Source organism: Carettochelys insculpta, chromosome 2 (genome assembly GCF_033958435.1).
Source record: "Carettochelys insculpta isolate YL-2023 chromosome 2, ASM3395843v1, whole genome shotgun sequence".
Lineage (NCBI taxonomy): Eukaryota > Metazoa > Chordata > Testudines > Carettochelyidae > Carettochelys > Carettochelys insculpta.
In genome coordinates, this window is record NC_134138.1 from 187403571 (window position 1) to 187430834 (window position 27264).

A 27264-nucleotide genomic window follows, 5' to 3' on the forward strand; every position below is an offset into this window, starting at 1 on the left:
TGGAATTTGGACTTGGTGCTCAGCATGCTATCGGGTCCACCTTTTGAACCATTAGCCACAGTTCCCATACGTCTCCTTATGATTTTAAAAAAAAAAAAAAAAACCTTCCTCCTTGCTACTACATCAGCCCGCAGGGTGAGTGAGCTCGCGGCAGTGATGGCAACACCGCACTGTACAGTATTTTCAAAGGACGCGGTAACCTTAAGGCTGCACCCGGCCTTTGTTCCAAAAGTCTCTTCGGAGTCCAATCTTAACGAGCCAATAGTTTTACCCAAAGCCTCACAGCTCCGGCACGGAGGCATGCCTGCATCTCCTGGATGTGAGGAGGGCGTTGGCCTTCTACATAGACAGAACTAAGTCCTTCTGGAAAACGGACAGGCTCCTAGTCTCTCTCTCTCCCAGGTCAAAAGGAGAAGGTCTCTCTCTTCACAGAGAATCTCTAAGCACATTGTGTCCTGTATAAAAATGTGTTACGAGCTTCAAACTGCTCCTTTGCTGGCCCCACCCATGGCTCACTCCACCAGGGAGGTGGCGGCGTCAACAGCCTTCTTCAAGGGCATCGCGTTAAAAGACATCTGTAGAGCGGTGACCTGGTCTTCCTACAACACCTTCGCCGAGCATTATGCCCTGCCTCAGGTATTCGAAGAGGATACCCGTCTGCCGACAGCAGTCCTCTCGGGGGCAAGCTGCACATCAGCCGATTACCCACCTCCTTACTTGGGTTACTGCTGGGTAGTCACCTATTGTGGAGCACCCATGGGGACCACTCAAAGAAGAAAGAGAAGTTACTCACCTGTAGTAACGATGGTTCTTCGAGATGTGTCCCCATGGGTGCTCCACCACTCGCCCATCCGCCCCGCTTCGGATCTCTGTCTAGTGTTTTTCAGGAGCATCCGAGGCGGTTGGTCAAGGAACTGGTGGGGACCGGATCGCGCACATGGCCGGGGGCACGCAGGGGGGCGGCGCGTGCCGGCGCGAGCCAGGAGAAACTGCTGGAAGATTTCCGATCTGCGGCGCCGGGCGAGCCTGACACCTATTGTGGAGCACCCACGGGGACACATCTCGAAGAACCATCATTACTACAGGTGAGTAACTTCTCTTTTCTAAGCTCATGGGTCCTCCAGTGAAGCCTCTAGCTTTATGCCTCTTGTTGTACTCTCCTGAAAGGTGGCCTTTTTGGTGGCCATAACCTCAGCCAGACAAGTCTCCAAGCTCCTGGCTCTCACTTCAGAACCATCTTACACCATCTTTTTCAGAAACAAAGTTCAGCTATGCCCTCACCAGGCATTTCTGCTTAAGGTAGTTTCCCGTTTTCATATGAACCATTTTTGCAAATGTTCTTTCCTAAACTCTGTGCCACCACTAGGCAAAGGACCCTCCTGTTCTCACATCAGACGTGCCCTGGCATTTTACATTGAACTTAACAAAACCATTTCATAAATCAACACAACTCTTCATTGCAGTAGTGGAGAAAATGAAAGGCCTCCCTATATGAGCCCTGCATCTTTCAGCCTGGATTGCCTCCTGCACCCATGTATGCTGCAGCCTAGCTAACGTCCCAGCATTGGTGCTTAACGTGCATTCCATGTGGACTTCTGTGACAATTTCTTGCTCAAGTGTCTAGCTTCACATTACGCCATCACTCAGCAAACATGGGATGATGTGGTTTGGTCAGGGCAGTCCTGGAATCAGCAACCAAGTGACCTCTGACCCCATTCTCTGGGGGAAACTGCTGGTGAATCATCTATGGGGATGCATGTATCTGCACAAATTTCTTTATCCCTGCCACATTTCAGGGGCGCGCACCTTTACCCAATCCATAGGGCTCAAGGCATGAGCCTGTTAATTTAACCCAGAGCCGCCCCACACGCCTTACCCAATTCATAGGGCCCAGGGCATAATTCCCTGCAGGTACGCTGGCTCTGTGCTCCTGAAAAGGCCTTACACAGTAATATTCTTATTCTCTATTTATTTACAATTACCAAGAAAGCAGAATACATGCTATGAACACAGTATCATGTTCGCCAATTCTGATAAGACAGGCAGACTTCCCCTGCTGGGATAGACAAAGTCAGTCTGTGGATGCTGGTTGCTGTACCTCGGGGTCTGGCAGTGCTGGTCTTGGGGTTGAGTCCTCCCAGGTTCTTCCCTTTAAGGTGTTTCTGCTTCCAGCCTTCTTACTGCTTGAATCTCCTTTTTCTTTTCTTCTTGGATTCCAGTTTAAGTAGTGAAACAGGAGTCCTGCTTAGTTATACTTTGACCAATTACTTTAGTATAATTTTACTGATCATTTGTGAGCTACTGTAACAGAATTACCTAACCAATCATAACCCACCACCTTAACTGATTTACACCTAACAAAATTAATTATACAGCAGACAGGAGCAATTACAAACCTGACGGAGATCTGACAGAAAACAGTAGAAAAGTGAAGACAATCATTGTAAAATGGTGATCCCAAAACCTCAGCTATTGAGCAGTCATTGCTTGCCAGGCGAAATCCTATTAACTGTTTTCTTTACCCATTTTAAGATCACTTCTTTACCTGGAGGTAACAGGTGCCATTAGGATGTGGTCTCCCTCTTAATAGCCTGATGTGACACTATTGTGAGATTATAGATGGAATGTGAATATGTGACTTGTAGCTCTAGTATTAATGGCTGCTGCTCTTCTTTCTGGCTGTAGAGGAAGGCTATTCAATATGGCTATAGAAAAACTGTATTGGTTCTACTAGTATACCTTCTGTTGGAATAATAGGGTAAGAATAACTGAGAAGGTAGGGGTTGGCAGTGCCTTGAAAGTTGCATGCTAGGGGTTTCCACAGCTGACCCAATAGGTATCAATAGGAAAAATTCTCTGATGGTTTTGCATGCAGCAGCCCACGCCTAGTGGAATGGACATGAACAATATATGTTGAAGAACACTACTTACAAAAGGTATGTAACCATTTTATATAGGGGATCATTTGCATATCTTAATCATAAATTTAAAGGATTCTGATTATATAAAAATAATTGATGCAAATTGCTTTTATTTTGTAGTTAGAAAAATGTTCCAATTTGTGGAAATTAAACAAATCTTTTAATTTCTTGTGACTTCAGCCAATACATTTGTTTCATCCTTTTGGATGAAGAAATACTATCTTTAGAAAGATGGTTAACAAAAATAACATAATTAAAAGAAATGGAAATACATGTTAACTATATTAGATTAACTGAACTGTTTCAGGAAGATGAACAAAATGAGTTATTAGTTTTTGAAATTACAGTATGTATGCCTCAACTTATAACTTGTCTACCTAAACTCTGCTATAAATCATTGTTGATGTTGTATAAAAAGTGGCTAAAAGTAAGATTCTGGAAACCAAATTTCTGCTGTCTACAGATATTGCTTTGATATTGTTTCAATGCACTAAGAGACAAGAAGGAGTCTTAAACCTAATGATTGGAGCAATGGGCATAAATCCATACTAGATCTTTTCATTGCAATAGGAAAAGATTTAATATTACTGCTGTGCTCTATAATTATTGGTGTTTACTTTAAATTGCAAATCAGTCACTTCTTACGACTTTGTTTCTTTATTTCTGACACTTTACTGACACATGAAAGAACATTTTTCCACTAACTGCACAACTCTAGTATACTCTTTTTTATTCTTTCATTCTGAATGTATCCCTCATTGTAGGCCATTGAAGGATTTGCTTGGTTATTTGGGACAGTCGCCTTGAAATATTTGACATCTCTAATATTTGGAGTAACTGACGATGTAAGTACTGTTCTTTTAATGTTAGTTGTTAAAGGTTTTATTTGAGACCATTACGTGGCGTCACATATTATTTCATCCCTTTAAAAGATGTTTTCTTCTCTGGGAACTAAAATATTTAAAATCCACAATATTTAAGATGATTACTAATTTATTATTCCATTTTCCTTTCTTCCTAAATGAAATGGACTTAAGTTAAACCACGCCAACAGAAGGAACACTTGCTTTTTGTTGAGCTAATGTAATGTTTCAAGAAATTTAGTTAGCATGGAAAAGTGAAACTTTACTGAGCTTTCAACTTGCTACCATTATCGTAGGACTATGCATTTGCCAAGTACAACTTTGACACATGGCAAATAGCTTAGTAAAACTGTCTTCAGACTTTGAAGAAGTTTAGTGATTTATTTTTAAAGATGTATTTGTTTTATAGGAAACATCGCATTCATAAATTCTACATTCAGATTCCATTGTTCTGCATTCCTATTTTATCATTTAAAGGGTTGAATTAAAATGGAATCTAAATATTTACATTTTAACTATTTGGTATGTTTTTATCAGAAGCATTGCAACAAGAGAATGATGCTGTAATAAAACAACAAATTAAAATAATCAACATGTTGCAAATTGGCATTCAGAGCTAGACTAAATGGTCAACAGTAGAAAAAAGAGAGTGTAAAATTTATTTACATCTTTAAAAATAATATTGAAGTTTTGGGTTAAGATAATTGTTTCCAAAACCCTCAAATATGTCTGAATGTACCTCTTTTGCCTTAATTATTTTTTATTATATTAAACATTTGGTGTTTGTATTAACATGAGATATCTAGGATAGTTGTACAAAAGTGGAGAGGATTTCCAAATGGCTGTATCCTCATTCTCTGTGGATGGTCTGTCCAAGGTTTTATAATTTCCAGTGCATGCCATTTGGGGAACTAGTCTTACGTTAATTGGTTTCACTTAAGGGTGAAAAGTTTTTACTATTAGGCATTCTTTGCGTAGTTTTTCAGTCATTGCATGTGTTTAATGGAACTGTATCTTTGTTTCTGACTCCATCCATCCATATATGAGATGTTCTTCAGTAAGGCTATGTCTACACTATGGAGTTCTGTCAACAGAAATCACTGTTAGAAGATACCTTCCAACAAAACTTCTGTCAACAAAGAGCTTCCACACACAAAAGTGGATTACTTTATCGATACACTCTGTTGACAGAAAGCGGCCAGTGTCCCCAGCCACTTTCTCAACAGAATGGTCCCCGGAAGACAGGGGAGCATGGATGGCAAGCTCTTCCGGGAGCTTGGGCCTGGTGCACCCTTAAAGGACGGACGGATGGACACACACAGCACCAAGGAGTACGCTCCCACTGCCACAGGGCACAGCTGGCATCCACCCCCTCAGGTGAGCAGGTGGGTCTGAGGATACACCACCAGTTCCGACTGGTGGGACCAGCTGGTTATGAGGCAGTGGAACAAGCAGCAGTGGGTCCAGAACTTCAGAATGTGTAAGGACACCTTTCTGGAGCTGTGCTTCTGGCTCATCCCCACCCTCTGCAGACAGTACACCCACCTGTGGCCCACCATCCCCGTGGAGAAGAGGGTTGCCATCGCCCTATGGACACTCGCCAACCCCAACGGCTACTGCTCTGTGGATAACCACTTTAGCATGGAGAAGTCCACTGTTTGGACCATCCTCATGCAGGTAAGACACTCCCAGGCTGCAGACTCTGCACGGAGGAGGTGGGGGTGTCCCACCTGAGGGGACCCACAGGGAGCAGGGTGAGGGTTGCGAGGAGTGGAGCAGGGTAAAGGGGGAGCCTCGTCCCTCGGAGACTGTGCTGTCCCACTCTTGCACAGCGCTACCACTGGGAGATCGGCCTCTCCCAGTCCCTCACCTGTGTGTCTTGCCTTCCCCCCTTGCAGGTTTTGAGAGCCATCAACCTGCTCCTGCTGTGGAGGGTCATCCATCTGGCAGACATGGACATGGTTGCGGCTGAGTTTGCCACCCTGTAGTTCCCCAACTGTTTTGGGGCCATTGACGGGACCCACACCCCCATCCATGCACTGGACCACAGCACAGCACAATACATAAATCAGAAGGGTTACCACTCCATGATGCTACAGGCCTTGGTTGACCACTGGGGACAGTTCATCAATGTGTATGTTGGGTGGATGGGCTGGGCAGATGATGCCCGTGTGTTCCACAACTCCCACCTGGTCCGGAGAATGGAAGTGGGCACCTTTGTCCCTCACCAGGAGCTGACGGTCAGGGATGTGGACTTGCTACTCTGCATTGTGGGGGATGCCACCTACCCCCTCCTGCTCTGGCTCATCAGGCCGTACACCGTCCACCTGGACCCCACCAAGAAGTGCTTAATGCCCGCTTCAACCTGGCATGAAACCAGGTGGATTGTGCCTTTGGGCATCTGAAGGCACGGTTCAGGTGTCTCCTAACATGCCTGTACGTGGGGAAGCAGAATGTCATCCAGGTTGTCGGGGCATGCTGCACCTTCCACAACCTTGTGGACAGCAAGGGAGAGGCCTTCCTCCCAGGGTGGAGAACAGTCACCAGATGTGCCTAAGAATAGCTGGGTGCAGGTCCCATGCTCCAGGCCCGTCAGGATGTGCTGCGGATCTACAAGGCCCTGAGGGAGAGTTGCTCCCAGGGACCCCAATACCCCACCTGCCCCCCAGAGCACTCCCAGCGGGAGCCTCAGGCCCACAGCTCTACCACATCCCCACCACAACCTCTCCCTTCATCCACCCTTCCCAATCTCTCACCAATAAAGAGGGAGGTGAGGGTGATGAACAAAGAACTCTCTTACTGGAACATAGAAAAACGTGTAAAATAAATGTTGTCACCAGAAACTATTTACAGTGTGCAATAAAATTTAACTATATCCAGTGGGACAGGCATGGCCATCAGCCACTGGGCAGTGTCCAGTATGCCCATGGCAAGGCAGGAGGGCCAGGTGTAGGGGGAGTGCGAGTGGCAGGAGAAGTGAGTGTGGTGGGCATGGGTGGCTGAGCCAACTGGTCCCACCGGATGCTGGTGATGGTGCCTAGGTGGGACATCAGGTGGTCCTATGCCCACACCTGCCACTCCCAGTCCCGTGCGCACGTGCTTCGTCAGCTCACAGCCACCACTCCATGAGTTTGGTGACCCTGCAGAGGCTCCATGGCCCCAGCGATGAGCCTTCCGGCCATAGGCCTGCCCCCGTCACAGTGGAGTGCTGGTGTGTTCTGGCGCTGGTGGTCCCAGTGGCATGCCTAGCTCTGGCTCCTGCTCCTCCCTGGGGCTTGCTAGCCCTGGTGGGGAGGTGGGGCTGGCCCAGCCCTCCGATGGTGCAGCTGTAAGAGAGACGAGGAGAGGCAGAAAAGTGCCGAGTTCTGTCTACAGTATGTCAACAAAATGCATTTTCGGTGTGAATGCTCTGGGAGTTTTGTCAAAGTGCCAGTTTTGTTGAGAAAGCCCTATAGTGTAGACATGGCTTAACCATTCAACTCCATGTGATCAAGTTTGTTGTTCTATATTCTTATATTATGTTTACTTGAGAAAAGCAGGTCTGTAATCCTTATTTAAGGAGTAGTCTTCAGCCCATCTTTCTGCGGGTTATAGACTCATTTAAACAATGTGTATGCAGAGGCTACCTCAAGAAAGGTTACGTGGCATTGGAATGTGGGTTTTGTGATTCTATTGCTGCTGTATGTTATGTTTACCCACCTTCCCCGCGTCTTGTTGGGGCCATGGTGTTTTAATGGGTTCCCCCTCATTTTGAGAGGGGCCTTTTAGTCGTGGGCGGGCTGTGCCCCGCCCACTCCCTGGTTACCAAATTCATCTCCACTCCCTCCTTAGACTTCAACTCCTTAGAACTGAGGTGACTGCAGTTGCATGATTTCCTTAAGTGTTGCCCTAATTGTTTCATGCTGTAGAAAGTACATGTGTAGCCTCAACATTTAACTATATTTCAAAATGTTTCCAAAGTTCACTGATACCAGATGGGGACAAAAGATAGGTGATATGTGCTCCTTAAATATGAGAGTGCAAAGCAAAGGCTTTTGATGAACCACAGTTACTTTGTAAATAAATAAATTTGTAAATAAAACCAACGTTTTATTAGTATGTTCTGTGGTATGTATTTTGGCAAACTAAAGAACTGTGTATCTGAAAATCTCATTTAAAACAGCCAAATAATAACTTGATGCATTTGCAGTTATACTATAAATAAAGATTTTTTTTGCTGAATTAAATAGGAAAAAAAATTATGAAAAAAGAACTTTGTTGCAGAACATAGTATCAATTTCTCATTTACTTACGGTTTTTGCTTTATATTTTCTGCCAGGCACATATAAGTAACTTGCTAAAATCAAAGTTGATTGGCTACAAGGATTTTGATACTTTAATGTACACCTGTGCTGCAGAGTTTGACTTCATGGAAAAAGAGGTATTTCATTAAATATGATTTACAAAAGAGTAACCTCAATTATAGTTTCTTCTATCAACAAATCTGAGAGCTATTTGCTGTCTTTGTAAAAATTTTGTTTCTGTGTTCAAGAGGAGGTACAGGGCCCACTGAGAGTAGGGGATTTTTTTTTTAATTCTGTGTAACTTCATTGTAGATTTTTTTGTGAATGTAGAAATAGGAACAATGTGATTACAGCCTTGAAGGAGTTCTTAAATTTGGATGAGAGAGTAAGTACTGTGTAAGGACAGATTCTTTAAATGTTGTGATACTGCTTGTTTTATGTAATTAGCAATATGCAACAAAACTGTTGAAGGGATGAAAAGTAGGTGACATGAATCCAGTTTGATTTGTGAAGAAAACCATTTTGACTGGATGAATAATAATGCTTTTAAGGCCAGTAAACTTCTCTTGGAGCAATCATAAATTATGAATGTTAAAAAATGATTTGGTGAGTGTTGGAGATGATAAACAATTTAGTTCTGGCCTTAAGACAGGTAACTAAAGAAAATAAGATGAGGATGAGATTGAAGCTTCCGGAGAGATTCTAAGCATGAATGTACAGTGAAATTGAAACAAACTCATTTTAATGTTAATGCCTACTTAAATATAAAGGGAATAATTTATAAATGCTACATCAGTATTATGAATACTAATTAGGTAGCTGGCTTAATGTCTTGAATGTCCTTTCAGTTCACCTATATGTTGAAATTTAAATCTGTCCTGAGGAAAAATTTTTTCAGATGTAAAGCATGATAGATTTCAAAGTGAGAATGGTAGCAAATAAAACTAAACTCCAAGGAAATAAGTTTCTTTGCATTTCAGACTCCAATAAGATACACAAAGACATTACTACTACCAGTTGTTCTTGTGGTTTTTGGGAGAATCATCACAAAGGTAAGTGAATTATTTAGTAAGTTAATTATTTTCTCTTTTGGTGCTATATCGAAGAGGGCAGTAAGTTTGTTGAATTAAGAAAGAGGGAGCTAAATTAGAGTAGACATTGATGGTCAGATTTTATTTTATTTTTATTTTTATTTTATTTTATTTTATTTTGGAAGAACTACCCTACTGTCTTCTGACCTGATACTGCACCAGATGAAGTCAGTGCCAAAACTTGCCTTTTGCCGAATAAAAATCATGCCTGGAAAAAAACAATTTTTAAAATTAGTGGCTAATTTTGAACATTTAAGATATATATGGGACTAATTTACTTTCCTTTACGGACCCTCTTTATTTTTTGCGATTGTCGGATCTTTATATTTGGGTGGGGCCAGAGTTTTACTTCATCATCCTGTTCAACTTTAGTATTTTTATTCTGATTTATCTAAAAATGAAATTTTATTAAAATATACTGTAGTTTTACTTTGCACCCATTCTGTACCAGATTGACAGACAAGATAATTAATTCTTGCATGTTTTGCATTATATACAAGGCATTGCAATTTAATCCACTCAGGAAGAGACAGGCTAGATTCAGGCTGCGTATCTAATAAGAATTCCTTGTTGGCATATGTATCTGAAACAAGTTGAACAAAAACTGACTTTACTAAAACTTTACTATCTCAATCACTCTTAATTTTAAAATTTTAAAATGTTCAGAAATGCTTTAGCAAGATACTAATTTGTCAATACTTTATTAACTTTCATTCTGGTTTACAGGCAGTTAATTATATTGTGTGGGTTTTATCTCAGAAAGACCTCTGTGAAAGGTATGTGTTACCTTTAAGATGTTAAACTTGACGATCTTTGAGTGGCACTGCCTATTCCCTCATATAGGTATTGTGCTGCCTTGTGGTGCCTAACAGCAGAACCTTCCCCAGTTATGTTCAGTAGTGGCTCTCCTGCCTCTTCTCTCTGCTACTCTTTGAACGTTCTGAGCATGAGGCCATATAAGCATATGCAGCACCCTATACCATCTCAGTTCTTTCTAACCAAGTTCTTGGAAATGAGCCATTCCAGTTCCTGGCATTTTTCTTCTTGAGTGTTTAATATTTTAGTGATGTGTACAAGTTAGTCACTAGTTAAAATCTTGGTTCCATGTAATGGTGGAACCAAAGAGGACAAGGCCAAGACTGAAGAGGTACATGCCCTGCTGTTTTCCTAGTATCAGACTTTAGGTGCCTCATGTGCCTGGAAGAATGCCATTCTTCTTTGAGTGATTGCTCATGTGCATTCCAATTTAAGTGTGTGCCAGGCACATGTCCAGTTGCTGGAAGTTTTTTTGGCCTAGCCGGTAGCCCTGGGGTCGGTTCAGTGCCCCCTGGAGTGGCACCCGTATGGCTGCACCACCCGACCCGCTCAGTTCCTTCTCACTGCGCTGTCCTTTGCTAGAGCTCCCTCATTGCTGAACGTTTACTGGTAGCCTTTATTGTTTAATTAGTTGTAAATAGTTTAGGTAGTTATCTTTCTTAGGTAAATAGCGCTTCTTAGCACCTAGTGAGCCGAGGTAGGTCATAATCCCCACTCGGTGCCGGGGGATGCCTGGCTCCCCGGGGTTTAAAAACTGTTCAAAATGTAGAAAATGAATGCCCAAAAGCGACCCGCATGAGGCGTGTTAGAGTTACCTCGGTGAGGCACACCTCCGGGTGCGCTGCTCTATCTGCAAGGCCTTCAAGCCGAGGACTTTAAAAGATAGAGCTCAATAGCTTGAAGGTTCTACTAATGGAATCAGCCTTGTGCCCGGACATTTCCCCAGTGGGAACTCAGAGCACTGCACCGTCGATGCCCAGCGCTCCAGCACCGTCGGTGCCATCGGAAAGTTCCTGGCACTGAGAGCAGGACTCCACTCCTCGTGCCTCCCAGCACCATCAGAGCCAGTCTCCGGTTGTGCACAAAAAGAGAAGATGGAACTGGGGTTGATACCAAGAAAGCAGGAGGCAAAGGCAAGCTTTGGGGGTGTCCTCCAGATCGCACTGTCACTGGGGTCATGAAGTGCAGGCATCGACTCCAGCGTGAGGCGGGAGCCCGCGCTCTCCCAGACTGCCCTCAACGCCGGAGGCCTTAAGCGCTGCACAAGGCCTCCTGCAAATTACGATGCCGCTATAGACACTGCACTGAGGGCATTCATCACCCCAGTTCCAGGCTCCTGGTCAGGCTCTAGGGACCCCAGCACTGTTCCTGATGCCGGTGAGAGCCCAGCAAATGGTCGCCTCCCTTGGTGCCACACAGATAGTGCAGAGCACACACAAACCGGCAGGTGCTATGGATCCTCAGCACCGCCATGGTCATCACGTCAGAGTCTGTGTCGGAGTCAGGCTTGTTTTATTCCAGCTCAACTTGGAGTGGGAGTACAAGATCATCCTGATGCAGCAGGCATCGACACCGCTTCTGATGCCCCTTGAGGGGGAGTGGCAAAGGCCCCCACAATGGTCCTTCTGGGCCCTATGGGTGATCCACAAGGAACGGGGCAGGATGTAGGACTCCCATTCAGGGCGCCTGGCACTCCTCAGGTGCCAAGATCAGCACCGACCTCTGCTTTGGGAACCCCGACAAGAGAGCAAGCGGAATTGTCAGCACTGGTGCAATCAGCAGCAACCCAAGCATGGGCATTGCCCCTGCAGGCACCAGGGACTGTGGTGCAGTGGGCGCCAGCACCAACAGATCCGGTGTTGTCCCAGGTGCAAAGTGGCCCTGTCTTCATGGCAGCGTACTAGAGACCAGTAGGGGGCCCTTCACCCCAGGCACCGAGCACGGCAGCACAAACCATGGTGCCAAGGGCTCAGATGGAAGTGTCGGAACCCTCCGGCACCAGTAGGCTTGGAGAACATGAGGACCTCATCCTTGTCCTCCCCAGATGAGGGGCTGGTTGGATCCTCTGCATCCCCGGTACTGGAGGATGGAGGAGCGTACCAGCAGTTGTTGAGGAGGGTGGCCCAGAGTCTGAGGGTGCAGGCAGAAGAAGTCAGGGACAAAATAGACCCTGTTACTGACTGTCCAGGCTGGCACTGCCCGTTATAAAGACAATTGCCAACACAGCGAAGACAGTGTGGTAGACCACGGCGGCAGCCTTGCCTACAGCTAGAAAATATGAGCACCGGTATTTTATCCCAGCCCAAGGAAATGAACATCTGTTCACCCATCCTCCCCCTGACTCCCTTGTCATGGATGCTGTGAACAATAGGGAGAGACAGGGAGTCCAGGGGCCCTCCCCTAAAACCAAAGAGGCCAAACAATTAGACTTGTATGGTAGGAAAGTTTATTCTACAGGTGGCCTCCAGTTGAAACTTGCTAACCAGCAAGCCCTGGTTAGCAGGTATGTGTACAATATGTCCAGCTCCATGGACCGTTTCGCTGAGCTGCTCCCACCAGAGACCAAGTCAGAATTTATGGCCCTGTTGGAGGAGCAGAGACTCATATCTAGAGCAGCACTACAGGCTGCCCTAGATGCAGCCGATGCGGCCACCAGGGTCATGGCCTTTGGGTATAGCCATGAGAAGGGAGGCATGGCTTCAGGTCTCGGGACTCTCGCAGGAGGTGCAGCAGTCCATTCAGGACCTTCCTTTTGAGGCCCACTCCCTATTTTTGGAAAAATATGACAAGAGGCTTCATAGTATGAAGGACTCACGAACCACCCTACGCTCACTGGGTTTATATACACTGGCAATCCAGAGAAGACATTTTACCCCGAGGTCCCAGTTCAGACAGTTCCCACAACAACAACGGGATGGGAGCAGAAGGGGCTGCCATAATAGGAGACGTCAGGGTCGCCAGACACAGGACCAAGACACCAGAAACCCCCACTGGGGTCTAAACACCAGTTTTGTTGAGGTGGTTGGGAGCAACACGCTGGGTACCCCCACAGTTCCAGCTCACTATTTATTTTCATCCCTCCTATCCCCATTCTACCATGCATGGTGCAGCATAATGTTGTACCAGTGGGTCCTCCACAGGGTAGAAAAGGGATGTGCTATCCAATTTTCTTCCTACCCCCGCTTCTTACCCCAAGTCCTTGTCCTCTTCAAGCACCCCTCTCATAAGATGGTTCTCAGGCAGGAGGTGGGGGCCCTCCTACAAAAGGGGGCTATAGAGGAAGTTCCCCAGGAATTCCAGGGATGGGGATTTTATTCCCATTATTTCCTAATCCCAAAAGCTCAGGGCCCTGACGGTGGACCCACTTTATACAATGTTCCATAAAGATAAGGTCAGGCTGGGACCCCACCTAGCATTTCTGCCTAAGGTGGTCTCCCCCTTCCACATTAACCAAGACATCACCTTACCGGTGTTTTACCCAAAGCCCCATGTCTCCTCTAGGGAGCAGAGGTTACACACTTTGGATGTCTGGAGGGCACTGGCCTTCTATATGCACAGAACCAAACCCTTCAAGAAGTCGCAGCAGTTGTTCGTTGCAGTGGCAGACAGGATGAAGGGGCACCCAGTCTCCTCTTATTGGATCTCCTCCTGGATAGTGGCCTGTATCAGAGAGTGCTGCAAGCTGGCTGGGGTCCGCCCCCCCCCCCCAGATCAGGGCTCACTCCACTAGGGCACAGGTGTTCTCTGCAGCGTTCTAGGCCAAGGTCCCTATCCAGGACATCTACAGGGCAGCCACTTGGTCCTCCATTCACACGTTCGCAGTGCATTAGTTACACAGCACCCACGGGAAGATGCTGCGGTGGGCAAGGCTGTCCTGCGCTCCTTCCAGGGCTCCGACCCCCTCCCCCCCCGACATTGCCTTGCATTCACCCAAATTGGAATGCACATGAGCAATCACTCGAAGAAAAAAAGACAGTTACCTGTTCTGTAACTGGTGTTCTTCGAGATGTGTTGCTCATGTCCATTCCAAAACCCTCCTGCCTTCCCCTCTGTCGTTGTAGCTGTCAAGAAGGAACTGAGTGGGGGTCGGGTCAGGTGGTGCAGATATGGGCAGCCATACAGGTGCCACTCCAGGGGGTGCCACACCAACCCTAGGGCTACTGGCTAGGGCAAAAAGCTTCTGGCAACTGGGCATGTGCCTGGTGCACACCCAAATTGGAATAGACATGAGCAACACATCTCGAAGAACACCAGTTACAGAACAGGTAACTGTCTTTTCTTTTGGATGCTCTATGTCAGACTTCTACATTCGGAGTTTGTGAGGAAAGGCTGAATAGATTCCAGGTGCTTCTCTTTAAGGCTAAATAGTAATAATAACAACAATATGGCGATATACCCATCTCATAGAGCTGGAAGGGACCTTCAGAAGTCAGTGAGTTCAGTCTCCTGCCGTCACAGCAGGACCTATCTCCGTTTTTTTTAAATCTGTTTTGTCTCTGATTCCTAAACAGACCCCTCAAGGATTGATCTCACAGTCTTGGATTTAGCAGGCCAATGCTCAAATCACTGAGCTATCCCTCCCCCTTAAAATCTGTGGATGTGGACTGTTGTTGGATCCAAGATGTGATAGGTCAGTTTCGACTCCTGTGGCTTCCATCCAAGCAGTTGAAGGGTTCCAGAAAGTCAGAACCAGTACTGGGTATGGCTTTGGTTCTCACTGCTCCAGCCATCAGTTTCTAAAAGCTGCCTGTGTCATAACCAAGGCTCATGCTATCAGTTCCAACGTTTTTGGGGCCAAAGAGGAAAAGGTTTAAGGATAAGTCCAACAGTGTTAGCAGTTCCAGTACATGTACCTCAAATTATCAGAGCCATCTGATTCCAAGAGAGTGTATGTAGTGTAGCACCAATATCAAAGTCTATCTTGGTTTCAGCTTCAGGAGCCAAGAGGGTGGATGTGTGGTATGTGTTAGATCAGGCCCATCTAAGTCTTTGAGTCTGGCCTTAATTTGAGTTCTGGTTCCAGATCCATTTTCGGTTCCAAAGAATACTTCAGTGTGCACTGTATAGCTTCTGATGTTCCTTAGATCTGTGTGAAAATACAGATGGCCTTGAAAACAGATAGGCTTTGTCAGTTAGGTGGTCTGCATCATCTTCACTTGATTAAAGGAGAGGAGCAGAGGAGTTTTAGTTTTTTTTTCCTGATGGTTTATAGCTCCTTCTTCTAACATTCCTACAGGATCTCCACGGAGATCTTTCTCTCCCCTTCTTTGTGGCTTCCCTGTAGGTCAGGGTTTCCCAGCCTATGGACCGCCATGGGAGAGGGCGGGGGGATTAAGCCTGGGGTGGGTTAGGGCTGCAGGGGAGGCAGTGGGTGGAGGTGAGACAGAGCCAAGTGTAGGGCCGTGGGGAGGGTTGAGTCAGAGCCATGCGTGGAAATGGTGAGCCAAGTCCTGGGGGGCGTTGAGCCAGGGCAGGAAGATGGAACCGCAGCTGCAGGTGGTGGGTTTGAATGAGTTGGGGGGGTTGAACCAGAGCCACGGGGGGCCATGGGAGTTGCACTGGTGCAGGGGGAGCAGAATTTTGAGTTGTGCTTAACTCGCAATTAAACATTTCGAGGGTTTACTGTACACCAGCAGCAGTAGATGGTATGCCCATTGTTTGTACTGCATAGAACATTCATATAAATGTGTGTGAATTCCAAAAGTAATTCTTCTCCGTTTGCAAGCTTTTGTACATACATTGGAACATTTAGTACACTAGTGAAAGTAATTTTAAATGTGTCAAACAGTGAGTGCTTCTGAGTCATCTTACAATTCAGGTTCACTTGGTTTCTCAAAAGAGAAGCCTGCATCTTGTTTTGGAATTGAGCCACAGCTATTTGGTCCTCAGGTGATTGTTCTCTCACTTTCATTGGAAGGTTATACAATTAATAGATAAAACATGTAAGTATTTTGTCAGCAAATGGTAGTGCTTATTTTTGGCTCCTTTTTACAAAGACAGTCAAATTATGGGGCTGGTGCATTTCTGATATTTGTTCTGCAGCTCTGAATTTGGTAGGAAAGAACGATTTAATTGCAAATTCTCTGAGCAAAAACATTTCTCAAATTCAGGAAGGTGGTGGGGCTGACAGCCACCATGTGCCCTGGGGCAAGTTGTGTGAGTGTGGCGGGGGCAGCTCTGCACCCTGGAAGAGGCAGGGCCAAAAGCAGTTACCCTAGTGTGCTGGGCCCATAGTGCTGGTTGTCCCCCAACAGCTGCGCAGAGTAGCAGAGCAGTGCTACTGGCATGTCAAGGGCGCCTGGAATTCTGGCCGCTGCCACTGTTGAAATAGCAGCGGCAACAACAGCCGGAGCTCTGGGCCCCCTTGAAAGGCCGGGGCCTAGGGGGAAGCTGCCCCTTATGCCACCTCTCCCCACATCAGTAGACCTGCATGAATGCCCCTGAAGGATCAGCTGATTAAGTATATACTTTCTAATTGGAATCACCTAGACGTGGTTGTTCACTGTTAGGTTGAAAAAGACGCATTTCTCTTCTGTTCCAAAGTGGACAAGGGCAGTCAATTATCAGATGCTTTCCTTTTGCACTGGAGAATTAGGCATTTGTATGCTTTTCTCATTTCATACAGAAGATAGCGAGGAAGATATTTTTTGCATGTGGCAAAAATAATACTCATTGCTGCAGTTTTGCTGCGTCAGTAATGGTTTAGTAATCTTCAATTATCTGATGGAACCATTGTATGTCTTCCACTGTCTCCAGATCTGCTGTCTTGGATTCTAAACTTGGGTCACTAGTCCCTTCATCTGATGGCTTGGACAATTGAACTTAGAGGCTCTGTCTAATCTAAAGCAGGCAAATTGCTTGTTTTTGCAGGATGTTCTGCTTAAATCTAGAAAGCCGTGTATCAGAAAAGTATTACCTTTTAAAATAGACCAGGTTTGTGAGTTGGATGAGGGGAAATCTGATTCTCTTTTCCCAGCTTTTGTATCTTTATATTTTAAAATATTTAATTCACTTAAGTTCTATAATTCTTCAAGATTTTATCTTAGAAAGTTCATTTAGCAGCTGTCTCTGGTTACCATATTTTCGTTGACACTGTTTTTCATGAATAACACAGATAAATTTATAAAGGTGGTGTTTAATATGTATTCAGCTTTGAGAAATGCTTTCCTCCTAGTGACCTCAGTTTGGTTTTGGCTACACTTACGAAATAATGTTTTGAATGCTTGGCTGCGTGTTATATTACCATATCAGCCAGAAAGCTGAGGGAATTACACACCTTGATGGCTGTCTGTTTACATTCCAGCATTTGCTTCTTTTCATAAAGATAAGGTGACTTTTAGGCATGAATCCCATGATTTTGCCAAAAATGTTTTTAACTTGCTGGTATCTTTCTCCAAAGCCACATACTAATGGGGGTTTATCACTTTGAATGCATGAAGGGCTCTTGCATGAAAATAACTGGATTATTCATGTTTTACACTAAGAATTACATGGGTTATATTATTTTTTTTCAAAATGCTTACAGACTGATTAATCAATTTATTGTTGAATGTTACATTGTGGTAGACATTTTTGTACTTGCCATCATGTTCCATTTGAGGTGTGGCAACTTCCCTGGGTTCCCTTAAACAAGTTGATATTACTGAAATTTGCTGGGCTGCAGCTGGGAGTTCTGTACACATTTAGTAGGCCAAACCTGGAGCATAATGCTTATTGAATTGATACTAGATTATGTAGAACTCCCCTTCAGTCTGTATGCAATTAGAACTCTGTTCCTTTTTCTGGGTTGTTTTCAGCACTGTTTATGAAACTGTCCCACAATGGAAATATGCAGAGCCACTCAAAGAAAAAATTAAGGTTGGCTACTTGTGACTGGAGTTTTCTTGGGTGGCTCAGTATGAGACTTCTTTATCTCTTGGTTGGTGATGGAAGGAATTGAGGCAGTAGAAGATGCTGTGCCCCCATTGTATGGCCTTGTCTTAAGCATGTTTTCAGAGACACTGGTTGGTACTGTGTAAAATTTGTAGGGGGCGCTGCTTGGAGAAGGTTTGACTAGTAGGCAGCATAATACCAGTAAGTGTGAGTATGCAGAACCATCTCAAAGAATCCTGGTTACAAATAAGTAGCCTTTTTTTTTTTTTTTTTTTTTTTTTTTTTTGCTATAAAAGAAATCTTAGCAATGTTTCTGTTTGTTTGAATTGATATATACCAGCTTCTTTAGATCCAAAATAGTTTATGGACCTGTTTTTGGAGTGCTGTTCGCTGTTCACTAAATTGAAAGTTTTTTCCTTCTTTCTATAGCAGACACAAAATGTTGTTTGCATTTGTGCTTATTAATAAGTTAAATTACCATAGTTTCCATTTGTTTGCTGTACAGTCTCAGGCTAATATTTCTACTCCTTAGCTCTTCTCTGTTTTCAAGAGAAAGGGAATATAAACATCATCTTTATCCTCCTTCCCTTTTGGAGTATCAGTCCACATTAGAAACTCCAAGGCTATAAAATGTTGATCATATTTCCTAAGATACAGTTATTTAGGGTTTGACGGTTCTCAGAATAAAGAATAAGTGGCATTAACAGATCAGAGATTGAAAAGTACAAACTTCCCCTGCTGAAGAACTTCTTGACACAGTCATTTTCTGATCACAAAATATATACCTCTGTTCTGTCAGCATTTACACTCAAACATTCTCCTTTGGATTGATAATAAATTCAACATGGGCTTGAGCGAGGATAGAGTGAGATCTTCATTATTTATTGTGTTGCTAAAACACTTTGGAGTGCTTCTTAAAGTGCTGAGTGCCATTTCACCCGAGAGGAATCATTGCCACCTTATCCAGAACCAAGATTAAGAAATCATGTCTATAATGATCTGCTTTTTTCAGTTAAGTTCATTTTGGGACCAAAATTTGGTATTAACCTCTGAAAGTGGTGAATTGGTCAATAAAACTGTCTTTTCTTTGTACACATTCAACTACACTGATATCTTCTATCTTTTTCTCTTTTCCCATAGATCATACATTAGCCTTAACTCATGTGGTCTTTTATCAGATTTTTAACAAATATGAAACTCAGAGTGACTTACATTTTCTTACAAATATCTTACAAGGGCATTAGGCATACATGGATTAGGTTTTTTTTGGAAATAGATTTATAATAATTTTAGTAGAAAATTTAATGTTCTATGGAAGTACTTTTCAAAGGTCTCAGTAAAGTTCATACATTGCTGTAAAAACAGTTTAGTTTACATGGTTTCCACCTAAGAAACTGGAACCTTTACATATTGTTCCTAAGTAAATAGTTGACTTGTTTAGCAATACTTAAGTACACAAAACATGTCCTATCATCTTTTATTAGGGAGTTTTATCTCTGTGTCCAAATAACTAATATGCTGTCAAGATTGTGGAAGTAGTTAAAGTATTAAAGTACATTTTCATCATTGGACATAGACAGATACATAAATGTGGGAAAAAATGTAACAAACTTGTAAATCGCTTTGAAGTCTGGCTGAAAAGGGCCATGTGAGTGATATAAATTTATCAGGTTATTGTAGGAATGAAACTAGTACCCTTCTGTATGACACATTAGTGGTCCTGTACTTTAAATAAATAATGAAAATGTATTTGTGTGAATTTTTGCAGAGAGGATCATTTTAACCATGGTGAGGTAAGGCTTTCATCTTCATGATTTCATCTTCATGTTACTCTTTAATTTGAATAATACTGGTATATCTTTAATATAATTAAAATGAGAATTATCTGTATATGACGCTTCCCAAAAGTTTAAGGTGGTTTGTCTAGTGTCCCTCTCCTTGCTTAGGATCATCAGAATAACTTTAAATTAGCAAACACAGAACACCTCTCATTTATAATGAGGAAAAGTCTCATGCTTTGTTTTAATGATGTAAATAGAACATCTTGGATTTTCTTGTTCTTTAGTGATGTCCTTTCTTTGAGGTGTTCCCATTTTAAGTTCAAAAACTGAGCCCCACTGAATGACATCTGCTTTCTGATGGGTGGAGCATCAAAGTTTAAATCAACAAGATTATACCTTGGCATTCTAATCCCTAAATAAAAATGTAAATCCAGGAGCTTGTAATGGGGTCAACTCACTGCCATGTTGCCCCCTGCTAGTTGGTCCAGGAATTAACTTGTTCTTAGCAGGGCACCTCCTTCTGGCTAGTGTGTTGTCTGCCACTGCTCCCTTTACAGGATCATTTCTGAACCCACATTGCTCTCTAGATCTCAGCTTCCTCTTCAGGACACTGCCCCCGGTCATGACAGGTCTAGTAGTTCCTTTCCCCTTCTGGGGGATTTAGCAGTCCTGGTTCAGTCCAGGACACTCACCACTGTGACCCACTGCAGCCTTGGTATAGACTCTTATGTTGGGACAAACTACAGGTCGTCTTCTAGGGTCCCCGTAGGTGCTCTACCTAGGAGTGTCAGCCCCGCTGCACGTACGGATCGAAGACCTTTATGCAGCAGTGTCCCTCAGCTGCCTGCCAGCATATGTCAAGCTCAGGCACGAGATCCTGTCACAGCTACTGTGCATGTGTGGGCAGGCTGTCACCTCAGTTCTCTGATCACTGCTGGCTCTGGTTGCAGATCTCCCTGTCTCTCCCTTAGCCACCTCAGAGCTAGGGGAAGAAAAATTTTTTTGAACAATCAACTGTACATTATTTAAGAATTAAAGAATAGACTATGGGGAAAAGCCGTGAATGCGTTTTTTTCCCCAAGTGACTTCAGCCGCTTTTCCGGCTCTGGTACAAGTGGCAGTCAGCCTCATCACTCACTCAAGCCAGGTTTCCTGGGCTTCAAGAAGTGTTCTGTGTGGCCTCTCTATCCCAATATGAGACGGCCACACGTGCATACAGTGCCTGGATCATAAAATCAAAAGCTGCTTACACTGTAAAAAGCTCTTTAAATGGTCCCGCAAAGCAAGAGAGCAACAGCTCTGAGTCTGGTTAATGGAGCAGGGTCTGACACCTGGCGACCACCTGGGCACATCTCTCTTCTTCACCATCCTCAATAATTCAGCTTCCACCTCAACTGATGACTCCAAAGCTTCCAGGACCCTTTTAGAAGGGTCTCAGAGTTGAGAGATCCCCTTCAGCTTTGAAAGATACTAAACACAAACTGACAAACATTCTCCATAGTCCACACAGAATAGATGGGCAATACCTATCAATGAAGTGCTGTTAGATCCAGCTAAGATCCTCTGGAACACCGTGGCCTCTGTCAAACCGACATCAAAGAGGCTGGAGAGCCAAGTACTATGTAGACTCAAAAGGTGCAGAATTTCTATTTTTGCATCCACCTTCTAACTCTTCAATAGAGGATGCTGTGAACCGAAGGGGTAGATAGCGTAATGCCAGAGTCAACCCCAGTGATAAAGACAGGGTGCCATGGAGGAAAAAGTCATACTCCTTGGCCAGCTTTCAGTTTCACATTGCCGATTACATGGCACTGGTAGCAAAATATACACATCAGATATTTGTCCAGCTTCACACCTTTAGTGACTCCATTCCAAACAATGAGACAGATCAATACAAAGCCCTCACAGTGGAAGGCTCCTTAATTGCAAAAACAGCATTACAGTCTACCCGAGACGCAGCAGACACCACAGCCAGGTTTTTAGCATCTGTAATAGTCACGAGGTAAGTGTCCTGGCTTCAACTTTCCAGCTTCTCTAAGGAAGTCGAAGCCATGGTTGAGGATCTTCCCTTGAGATGTCTTGTCTCTTCACAGAAAACACCAAGAGTGAGATGCTGCACTCTTTTAAAGACTCAAGAGTCACCTTGCATGCACTGGATGTCCAAACAACCACTGCGAAGTGTAACCTCAATGGACAATTCTGTTACAAATATAAATCACCTTCATTTAATAACTGACAATATGGCAATAAACGAAATCTAAAACAGCCTAGAAGGAGATAGGCATCAAGCCAGCCTTTGGCCCAGCAGGCTCCAGCCCTCCAGTCATTTTTTGCAGTTTTGATTGGGAGTCAGCTGGTCTCAAATCATGGGCCCCAGACAGAACTGCACACCATCTTTGGCTCAAGGCTAGCAGCATTCTACCCTTCTTGTCAAACCATCATGATCGATTGCTGGGTCTTGGAATTTGTACAAAATGGTTATATAATTCCATTCATCTCCAAACCTCAACCTCCTTTCCCATCTCTGTCCCTTTTCAGGGACTCCTCTCAGACTGTGCTATTGCAAGAAGCACAATACCTTCTGCGGCTGGGGACCATGGAAGAGGTACCTATCGAGCACAGGGGAAGGGGATTCTACTCCCAATATTTCCTTACACAGAAGAAAACGGGGTTGGAGACCCATATTAAACCTCAGGAACTTGAACCAGTGTGTTCTTTGTCAAAGATTCAAGATGGTGACCCTAGCCATGTCTCAACCTCTAGGATGCACACTTTAATATAGCTATCCACCTATTGCACAGGAGATATCTCAGATTCATCATAGCAAATCACTGTCAGTACAGAGTACTTCCCTTTGGCCTATGTACGGCACCAAGGGTCTTTTCAAAGGTCCTGGCAGTAGTCATGATACCATTTAAGAACAAAGGCTGTGTGTCTACCCTAGCTCCCTACTTTGAAGGGAGCATGGTAAGTAGGGTGTCAGAAGATTATTAATGAAGTGCTGCGCTGTATATGCAGCACTTCATTAAGCTAATTCTCCCCAGTGGCAATTTCGAAGTGTTAAACCTCAAGTAAAGGAACTTCATAGTTGCCCAGACATTTTGAAGTACCAGCAGGTGAGCTGTGGCTACATGTGAGCTGGCACTTTGAAGTTTAACACTTCAAAGATGCCGCGGGGGAAGAACAAGTTTAATGAAGTGCTGCATATGCAGCGCAGCACTTCATTAATAATCTCCCGACACCCTACTTACCATGCTCCCTATGAAGTAGGGAGCTCATATAGACACACCCAGGGAGTGACCATCTTCTCCCACCTAGATGACTGCCTAATAAAGGGCCAATCCTCAACTCAAAACAAGCAAGCAACAATGCTCATCAGGAATCTTTTCTCTGATCTCAGTCTATACATAAACCTACCAATGTGCATCCTCACATCTACTTCCAGACTCGAATTTATAGGAGCACTTTTGGACTGTCAGACTGCTACAGCCTCTCGTTCTCCACACAGGCTGCAAACAGTTTAGGATCTCCTTGACAAGCTGCATCTCTCTCCTGACATCACTGCCAGACAGTGCTTATGTTTGCTGGACCACATGCCAGCAGCAATATCAGTCATGCTACATGCATACCTTCAAATGAGACCTATGCCAGCCTGGTCCTGAGTGGTTTTCAGGCCCCACATATATCCACTGAACAAAATGTTGACTGTCCCAGCCAAGGTCAGGGGCTCCTTCACCTGGTGGATGCAACCCCACAATATATGCTTAGGGGTGCCATTCCAGAGGACCCCTCCAACTGTCAAGATAAGAACAGATGCCTCCCTACTGGGCTGGGGCACTCATCGCAAAGACCAAGTAGTCCAGGGCACATTGTCACTGGACGAGCAACTTGAACACATCAGTCTACTAAAACTGAGGGCAGTCCACTATGCATGCATTTTTCCCATGCACATCTCCAACAACACAGCGCGCATACTGACGGACAACACATCAGCAATGCACTACATAAACAAACAGGGCAGAGTACGTTCAAAACAACTCCGCCGGGAGACAGTGCAACTTTAGGAGTGGTGTATTCCCTCACAAATACACATTGTGTGGTCTGTCTAGCAGGCAAGAACAACATCGTTGTGGACAACCACAGTTGCAGTTTCCTTCTAGATCGCAAGTGGGAAATCAACAGGTCCACTGTCTGCCATGTCTTTGGCAAATGGGGGTTCCCAACCATACACCTGTTTGCCACAGCTGCCAACACATTCTGACCTCAGTTTTGCTCCAGACATGGATTAGACCGACACTCACTGGCAGGTGCATTCATCATCACGTGGAATGTACCTTTAGTGTATGCATTTCCACCTATCCCTCTCATCTAGAAAGTCGTGGCCAAACTGAAGCAGGATGGAGCTCGATTCATACTCCTAGCACCCAGATGGCCCAGACAGACCTGGTTCTCCTAACTGTTGTAGCTGTCTAGGCATCACCCACATTGTTTTCCTCCTGTACTGCTGCTCCTAATCCAGCAGAATGGGTCCATCTGTCAACCAGCCGTCCACTGCCTTTACCTCCATGTGTGGTTCCTAGTTGGCTAACAGAATTAGAGTTCCATAGTTTGCCCGAGGTCTGCTCAGTTCTTGAAAACAGCTGGAGGCCTGCAACAAGAGAGATTTATTCACAGAAATGGCAGTGTTTCACAGCCTGGTGTCACTCCCAATCATGCAACACTGTGCAAATAGGCATTCCACCTACCTGTTCCACATCCAACAGGCAAATATATCAGTAAGCACTATTAGAGTCCACTTAGCCGCTGTATCAGCTTTCGATCCATCAGTGCAAAACTACTCAGTCTTTACCCATCCTTCCGTCAAATGGTTCCTGAAGGGCCTTTGTAACACTTATCCACCAATCAAGGAACTGACACCAGCACGGGACCTCAACCTAGTCCTCAGAGCCCTAACAGGGAAGCCGTTTGACCCTTGGCCACTTGGCTCTTTATTGGATCTCTTTGTGAAAGTAGCCTTTCTTGTGGCAATAACCTCAGCATGCAGAGTAGGAGAGATCATTGCACTCATGTCTGAACCACCATGTACAACCTTTTATAAAGACAAGGTGGTCCTATAAACCCACCCCAAATTCCTCACTAAAGTACTTACCTTGTTCCATTGCAACAAACCAGTGTATGTACCCGTCTTCTTTCCCAAATGGCACATGAGCGATATGGATGGACTCATACACACCCTTGGCATTCGCAGGGCATTGGCCTTTTACTGAGAGGACTCAATCCTTTTGGACAATTACACAACTATTTATTTCCCCCATGGAGAGGTTCTGCGGCATGCCCATCTCTGAATAGACAGTCTCCAAATGAATCTTTGGCTGCATAAGATTTGCCATTATTAACTCACATAAGGAACCCCCAGTAGGTATTTGGGCACATTCACATGCGCGATGGCTGCTTCTACAGTCTACCTGCAAGGCATATCCATTGAGGATATCTGCAGAGCAGCCATGTGGGCCTTGGCGCTCACATTCACGTGACATTCCACCATACAAACACAGTCTGAGTCTCAGGCTACATTCGGCCAATCTGTACTGTTATCAGCTGATACACCTAATCTGAAGGACCTGCCTCCTAACAATGACACTGCTCTGTAGTCACCTAGGTGGAGCACCCACAGGACCCTCGAAGAAGGAGAGGTTACTCACCATGTGCAGTAACTTGAGCTCTTTTGAGATGGTCATCTCTGTGTGTGCTCCACCACCCACCCTCCTACCATCTGCTTCGGATTTCTACCTTGATGTCCAGATCAGAGAAGAACAGAGGTGACAGTGTGCCCATGCGTGCAAAGTAGCTGTGACAGGCTCTCATGACTGAGCTCTGCATGTGTGGCAGGAGGCTGAGGGACACTGCCACACAAAGATCTTCGACCTGTGGGTGCAGTGGGGCTGACACACCTAGGTGGAGCACCCATGGACAGGACCATCTCGAAGAACTCCAGTTACAGTACCGGGTGAGTAAACTCTCCTTTATTAGGGCAGCCCTGGAGTGGTGAGGTGTTGTACAAGCCGGGGAAGAGAATGATTCAAGCCCTCCCACTACTGAGTCCTGACACAAGGACCCTCCAGTGGCAGCCTTATCCTGCCCTTCTCTTCTCTTGCACTCACTGCCCCACTCCCTGGGCCACTTCCCTCTTGCACTGCCTGGGTCTCTATTTCAGGGCCAGCAATCCGGCAGGCATCAGGCCAGAGCATTTCTCAAATTCCCCCTAGCCAGCTCAGTCCTGCTCTACTGCAAGGCCTACTCTGTCTGGGAGTTGGTCCTGCCCCTTCCTTTCAAATAATTGGCCTTGTCACTGAGTGCACGATCTAATAATGGTGATGACCTTCCATCTCTGGGTCACTAAGAATTTTAAATACGTTAAATAACTAAGCCTTTACCTCCCTGTGAGGTAGGAGATGGTTGTGCAGATAACGTACATCCATCATTACTTGCCTGCCTTGCAGCTTACCCTCATATGTATCCAGCCATGTCTCTAGCTATTCCTTCTATGCTGCTTTTCTTCCTTCCTGTTGTATTTTCTGTCTGCTTGTAAAAAAACAAAACAAAAGACCACATAACCCACAGGGAGAAAGAATAACAAAACCTACTTATCTTTGCTGTTGTTGGAAATGGAAGACTATTTTGCTTTGACAAATAAACTTTTAAATAAGTTCTGCATTTTTCAAAGGTGAATATCAAATGAAATGTATCAAAATTTTAGTTTGTTTTTGTATGTGTGTCTTTATTTGACAGCTGGTATACCATGCATTGCAGCTAATGGCATATACTGTACTTGGCATCCTAATTATGAGACTGAAACTGTTTCTGACACCTCACATGTGCATTATGGCTTCCTTGCTGTGTTCAAAACAGGTAAGATATTTTTCCCCTGCAATTCCCTAAAGCCTTAGTATTACTGTAACGCATCATTTGCTGAACTATTATCCAAAGTTATATAAACCTGTTCTAGTCTTCAAAACTTCTGAATCTTTTAATTATATTTATTAATTAAAAGAAAAAACTCGAGTTCACCTAAAATCAGCATCCCCCTTACAGTGTTAAAATTAATACAAACATTTTGATTTGTGTAACTACGGTATAAGTATCTGCAGCCTTGTACTAAGTTTATTATAGGACAGCATACATTACTTTGTTTTTAGTTGCATTGCCATTGCTGGGTTTGTATCACTATAATTCTATCAAAAATTAACATTGATGTGTAATCACATTCCACTTTCTCCCTGTTTGTTTCATCACCAACAAATCAGTTCTCAGCAGCTTTGTTTTAGACAGGCTTGAATGCTGAAATGATATTCTTGCTTTTAACTTCAACTGGGATGCAAAACACAAATAAGACTTCTCTAGTTTTAAATCATGTACAATAGAAAATCAGACCATATTTCTCCAGATGTGAAATATTTGTTGGAACTGGCTATTCAGACAAGTATTCTACATTGTTGAAGAGTGAACCTCACATCCACAATAAAGATTGGCTCTTTTAGGACCACAGATGAATATCTGTTAAATACATTTCTGCCTGATTATCATTATATACAGTACACAGTATACAGGGTGTACCTCCCTGGTCCAGCTCCCTCAGG

At 44.4% G+C, this 27264-nt stretch overlaps 1 protein-coding gene across 3 annotated transcripts in view; it reads left to right on the top strand.

Annotated features, from left to right (window-relative positions):
• DPY19L1 (dpy-19 like C-mannosyltransferase 1) overlaps positions 1-27264 on the top strand; it is a 123059-nt gene that overhangs the window by 63024 nt on the left and 32771 nt on the right. For 2 of the 3 annotated variants that reach the window (XM_074988108.1, XM_074988110.1), the window contains 6 exons: positions 3686-3766; positions 8103-8204; positions 9048-9119; positions 9885-9934; positions 19615-19639; positions 26417-26536. In XM_074988108.1, coding sequence (XP_074844209.1) covers positions 3686-3766; positions 8103-8204; positions 9048-9119; positions 9885-9934; positions 19615-19639; positions 26417-26536 — 450 coding nt within the window. The remainder of the gene's footprint in view (positions 1-3685; positions 3767-8102; positions 8205-9047; positions 9120-9884; positions 9935-19614; positions 19640-26416; positions 26537-27264) is intronic. The other variant, XM_074988109.1, reaches the window with a different exon arrangement.